Source organism: Rhodnius prolixus, unplaced genomic scaffold, assembly GCF_049639745.1.
Source record: "Rhodnius prolixus isolate KJV_2025 unplaced genomic scaffold, Rpr scaffold_4, whole genome shotgun sequence".
Classification (NCBI taxonomy): domain Eukaryota; kingdom Metazoa; phylum Arthropoda; class Insecta; order Hemiptera; family Reduviidae; genus Rhodnius; species Rhodnius prolixus.
The window spans coordinates 20,205,031-20,211,269 of NW_027411614.1; the positions used below are offsets into that span (position 1 = coordinate 20,205,031).

Here is a 6,239-nt window from a genome sequence, read left to right on the forward strand (position 1 = left end):
AAACGTATTATTTCATAAATGATTTATTTAGAGGCAACCAATTGTTCTAAAAAATTAATAAATATGATATGAATTACTTACCGAAGTAAACGAGTGAGAAATACGCTGCAGTATGAACGAAGGAGATGAAGTAAGCTACACTCAGCCACTCGGCAACAGTCGGCGGGCTTATATCGTCTAAGCGGCTTTCCTCCCGCCTTTTCAAGATGGTTACGCTATTGGCCCATTCAAACATGTTCTATAAAAGAAAGAAATTGATTGGCTTTCTAAAGCTGAAGTCACAGCGCACGTCGATTTTGTTTGAAAAGTTGTTTGACCTCTAAACTATCACAAATAAAATCTCAAATGCTTTTGTGAAAAATATGAAATAGTGATAAAAAAAAAATGAATTATATATATTAATTGACAAATACTTTACTACCAATAAACTTTACAATAACAGTCAATATCAGTTTTTCTTCATAATAGATTATTCATTATATTAAGATAATGTTTTCATTATTATTTATTCATTGTATATTCAAGTATCATTGACCACCTAACACTCTTTTTCATTAAAAAAAAGTTATGAAAAACTGTAATTAGCATTCTCAACTTAAAAATGAATTTTAGCAAAGTGTTCTCTCTAAACATAGATTTAAATGAAAAAATATATAATTAAGCAAGTAATTATGGTATTTTCGAACATCTTGTTTGTAATTTCGTTTGGAAGTTAGCGTTGAAAATTAAAGCAAAAGTAGGTACCCCGGAAATTCCCAAAATCACTTTTCATTAGTCAGCTGATGTGTATTATTTATTTACTGTTATTTGATGTATGAATTTTTGAAAAATGTCGTTATGTCCGCAGGTCTAAATAAAATCAGCGATAGTTCTGAATTTGTAGCCAGTTTGGGTAGATTGGGTATGTGAGTATAATTACATTATAAATCCAATGTTTGAATAATAAAGAAACCTTTGTTATTATGAAAGTACTTATTTTTTTTATTTACTTTTACAAGGTAAGGAAATATCCGTTTCTGAGGTCTCTTAAATATGTTTTTAGAAAATGCTCTAACTGTATGCAAGTATTATGTAAACAACTTTTTTTACAAGAAAGAATTGTTAAGTTTGTATATTGCATATATTGTGATTTTTTATTTAATGCAGTTATTCTTCCAGGCTTGTCCATCGATAAAAGAAAAAGAGGAGATACATCTAAACTTTTATTTTCCAAAGAAATAATTGGTAAATAGTCAATTCTTTTAGTAACCATCAATTTTTATTTCTTTAGCACTTAACAAGTGATAAGTATTTATTATAATTCTTAAGTTTCTAAAATGGTGCTAATTTTGGATAAATACCATTAAAATCAAAAATATAATTTAAAGAAATCAATTTTTTCAAAATTTCCAAGTTACCCTGCTAAGGATTACAATAAAATTTTGGATTCTTCATTGCCGTATCCCTAATCTAAGCCACACCGATGCATGACGTTCAATAACACACTTAATTCTCGTCGGTCTTTACCTAAAGGAAAGTACTAAGGTATTATTGCAATGCCTTTAGATCTACTAGTTTGCACAGAATAATCTCCCAGAAAAACTTGGAAGCCATTTTCGAGGAAACGTCAAATAATTTAAAAAAGATAAATCATTAACGTGAACTACGATTGAGAGAGTACGCTAAGTTTCAGTTAAATCTATTGGAATAACAAAACTGTATACAAAGTTTGAACATGCTCCTAGATTTTCGTTTTTTCGGAATGTTCAAATAAATTCTGCAAAGATGCTCTTTCACTAAAACTTTCTCTTCCATCAGATAAAAAGATTAGAAAATATCTGCTATTCCTTGAAGAAACCCATGAACGTCAAAATACAAATTTGTTTTCAAATGAATAATCAAAGGATTGGAAGTCCTTTCTTAGATAACAAAGTAATTGTGCTACTCAATCAACAAACGACGATCAACTTTTTTGCATAGGAAATTTAAAACAAAAAATTGGTGTGAACTATAACGTGACATTCACTTAATCTCAAGGTTACGACTCATAAATTTTCTTCAATAAGTATATATGTATATTGAATTCTTACCAAGATTATAAAGTTTGTAAAACATTACACTGAAACGGTATTTGGAACGTACCCAACAGTGCACCTTATAAGTGTGTCTGTAATGTACATATGTAGGAAGCTTTCAGAATAACCTAGGAGCCATTTTCTAGGAAATCTCAAAAATGAACCACATTCATTGAGAAAAGATTATTGATTTTACTTTAAACTTGGAATTTTAATATCAGCTACTCATCAGTTCAAGAGAGTCTGGACCGCCAATCAAACTTACGAAAAAATCTTCATCCCCCTTCTCGAATTTTACGGAAAAACTGTTTGATACAAAAGTTGTGCATTTATATGTTTGTAATCATCATACGATGTTTCAATTAGATCGTAGGAGCCATTTTTGAGAAAATCTCAAAATACTAAAAATTGATGAAGTTAAATGGTACATTCATACGATTGATTTAAATCAAAACCTAATTGTGGTTCTCCTATTGGCACTTGACCAAAACATCAAATTTGAAGTTTTTAATTTTTTTTTTTTTTTTTTATGTAAGTTACGGTGGATAAATCAAAATTTTATATAGGCAAGATACTGATACTCCACACTTTGACTGAAACCACTTCCAAAGGACCTCAGTACAAAAACTCAAAATCGAAAAACTGGACGATTTCGGTACTTTCTTTGAATTATCAGACTGAGATTGAACTCTAATTCCTACCTTTTACATTAACATGGAATTACTAAATTTTTTTAAGTAAATGTCCGATTTGGATGAAATTTAACAGTTAGAATGTCAGTAGTCGCAATAATATAATATAATGTTATAATTTTGGTTTAAATAATATGACACATACTTACTTATAAAATATTGTAAATATCAACAAATATAATTCAAAATTTGTTCTCACTAAAAATTCAGCAAACATGAAAGTAACAATAAACGACTTTTTTTTTATAACTGCAAAAACTCAATAATAATTGCATAACTGTGAATTCGTTTCTATGTAACAATAGAAATAAATTACGAATAAACAAATTATAGAGTAGAAATTACACAAAAACAAAAAACCATCTGCTTTATGAAATGTAAATAAAACAAATCTAGAGTGAACACTCCCGACTGTTTTAACTTTCTTGAAATAAGGACTTTGTACGGGAAAGATAGTCAGCTTTAATGTTATTATAAGTCACCTAAAAATGTCTTAATTAAGTGGGTGAAAGTGTGGCAATACTGATTCCAAAAAAGACCACCTAAACTAATTTGTTCATGAGAAAAGTTTGTAACTAAAGTAACTGATCTAACTTGTGTACAAATTATCGTGGAAAAATTATTTTATTCACGCATGGTTTTTGTATTCCGGAATGGTTTCGTCAGAGATTGGATCATCCAACATCACAGACTGATCAGTTAGGTGTAAAAAAATCTGATTTCTAGCATGTTTCCGCCTTACACTACACTTGTTGACTCATGTACAAATTAAGTTTAAATTAAATCTTCTGCGCCAATCTAGAAAATAACTATTTAAATTTATTGGTTCCATATTTTCTAAAAAACGTTACCTACTAGTTTACTGGAAAAGGGGTGATCTCAAGCATCCATAAAAAGCGCTTTTTAGAAATTCTTTTGGTTTTGTTTACTATGTAATGTAATTATAAAATAATAAAATTTGATTAAAAAAATACCACTCTTTAAGAAAATTGCCGGAGGATACCCGTAGCGTTTTCTGAAATCCATTTCGTGTTTTACTCCAAAATGTTTCCTTCAATTTTCTTTAACATAGAAAATGAAAAGTTCTAGAAAAAGAGTTGTTGGTTTTGAGCAGTTAGCTGTATACATAAATTATTAGCAACATAGAAAAAAAATACCTGTAAAATAACGTCCAGTTAAGTATATTTCGTTCGTTAAAAACTAAAAAGGCGCGTAGGAAGTAAGAGAATAGAATCTCAACGGCTGCTCAACGCCTCTGCATTGCCATATGTGGATAACAAACAGTCGGTTGTATTGCGCCAAATGCAGTGTTATGACCTCCATCAAATGTTGGCCTTCATTAGAGGCGGGAAATGCTCAGAATAAGTATATTAAAAAGATATTCCGAGAAGTCTATTCCTGCACCTAATTAAAAGAAATAAAAATAAAATTTGTCGCAGCAATAATTTCCTTAGTTTTCTAATTTAAACTTATTATTTTTAAAAATCTGGTTTCAAAATATTTCCAAAAAGTTTCCTTTCTAAATTTTCATTTTTTTAATTGCTGTTTCCGACTAGGTGTATTCTCAGGAATAGTCGGAGAGTAATTTAAAGTTTAATTAAAGATTAATTTTTCTGCCCAATTTGTTTTATAACCCAGATTAATATGCAATCTACTTCATTACTGCTTTGATTAAGGCGGACTATTAAAGCGATAAGGAAAGTGATATTTCGTATCACATGTATCACGGAGTAAATCCTCTAAAACGGAGCGATGAGGATAATAGCATTTTTCAGATAGATTCTTTTAGAGTAATGAATATCACTAGAATCAGAAGAAATTATGTAGGGCTTGGGTAATCTAAATAACAAAAAAGTTGATGGTGAATATTAAGTATCTGCTGAATTACTAGAGAAAAATTAGAAAAGTAATGCCTATTTTTTCAGGCGGCTTTAAGTTCAACCACCAAATTTAGGAGTTGTGGAAGAAGGCGTCCAGCAAACGTACTTTACTATAAAGTTCTTTTATTTACCAATAAACTGTTGAAAAACATTCAACTGAGACAATTTTAATACATGCACAGAAAAGTTTTGACAAATATTCTTATTTCTCTAATTTCTTTTGTAAAAAATATTTTTTTTTTTTTTATTACATCTCTATCATTCGATTGATCTATGTTATATTGTTAAAGAATTAATGTCGCTTCCGTGAGCGAAATAATTGATTTTTTACATTTGGAACAGGTCTTTAGATTGCTTATGAAATAAAAATGTACCCCAGTTTCATAACATGGATCAATGAACTTGGGCGCTAATAACACCCAAAAATTGCCAATATTATCTTGCAAAATTAAATATTTTCCAAATTTTTCCTCCACTTCTTCACATTTTATTTTGTCAATTTTATGTTATAAAGCACTAAATATATTAAGTGACATCTTTAATTTCGATCCTTCATAGTCTGCATATTTCTTGTATCCCACACCAGACTTTTACCCATCAGAAGAGGAACATTGATCATGGTGCACACGGAGGAGAGCTCGAAACTTCGGGAGGTGAGCAGCTTAAATGCAACAAAAAATGTTCTATTCACTCTGGCCAGATTCTCAATTGTGTCCATGATATTTTCATTTTTAACTTTTCAGCATAAAAAGGTCGTAACTTTTCTATTCCTTTAACCTACAACAAATCAGCTTATTTCAAACGAAAGTGCATTAAATTTCCTATAATTCTGCTTAATCCAGAGCCTCAAAGCGTTTCTTATAAACCATGAAATTTTTAGTTTAATGTTTCAAAAATTGATGGTTTTTGTTAAAATTTTCATCTGTATTTTTTCAATTATTAATGAATCAAGGAGTCACCCAAGCACAGAAAAAGTTGTGCTTGTTATGCACTTACCTATTGTATTTTATTACCACTTTATTTTTTATTTCCGTTTTATTAAATAATAATTGATCAAAACTAAAATGGTTACTTTTCTTCTTGTACCTTCTCCAAAAATTGACATTCGAATAAATTAATAATTTGATATCAGTGAAAAGTCGGTTACGAAACATCCCTGTTTTTTGTATTTACATCCCTCTGTTCGGGGTAGAGTTTTATTGAAAACAAAAAAATCCAAATAATCTTTTTCTGTAATTGGGTGACTCTTTGATTACTTCTTGAAAATACTTCCTTGTAAAAAGAATAGAAACCTTAAATTGGTTTATAAATAATTTAATAGAATAAATTTTCTGTAGACAGATTCAATTATAAATCTAAAAAGAGATAATTTATTGCAATAACCTTCAGAAAGTTCTTAGAAAAAAAATTCACTAATCCAAACCTAACTCTAAATTCTCAAATTTAACCACATTTTTATATTCTTAGAACCTGTATTAAAACACTATTCACCTAAGAAAAGTATTGAATCGCTTGTGTATCAAATGATACAATAAGACGGGCTTCAATTGTTAAACTGTATGAAGAAATTTACATTACTACTTTATTGATCAATAAGTACCAGGGACTGAAAG

The 6,239-nt window shown here is 29.4% G+C and overlaps 1 protein-coding gene and 1 long non-coding RNA gene across 7 annotated transcripts in view; one reads left to right on the forward strand and one right to left on the reverse strand.

The window, feature by feature from the left end:
• stai (stathmin) overlaps window positions 1-4,045 on the reverse strand; it is a 52,982-nt gene extending 48,937 nt beyond the window's left edge. Inside the window, exons 1-2 of one of the 6 annotated variants that reach the window (XM_074130450.1) lie at window positions 3,904-4,045; window positions 82-238 (exon numbers count right to left, since the gene is read on the reverse strand). In XM_074130450.1, the coding sequence (XP_073986551.1) occupies window positions 82-235 (154 nt within the window). In that variant the 5' untranslated portion in view covers window positions 236-238; window positions 3,904-4,045. Of the gene's footprint in view, window positions 1-81; window positions 239-2,895; window positions 3,096-3,903 lie in introns of those variants that run through there. The other 5 variants (XM_074130442.1, XM_074130448.1, XM_074130446.1 and 2 more) reach the window with 5 other exon arrangements.
• LOC141455406 (uncharacterized) lies at window positions 238-2,875 on the forward strand. The gene is made up of 4 exons (XR_012459254.1): window positions 238-736; window positions 848-905; window positions 999-1,071; window positions 1,159-2,875. It is a non-coding gene; the product is annotated as an uncharacterized lncRNA (long non-coding RNA).
• Window positions 4,046-6,239: the final 2,194 nt, after the last annotated feature.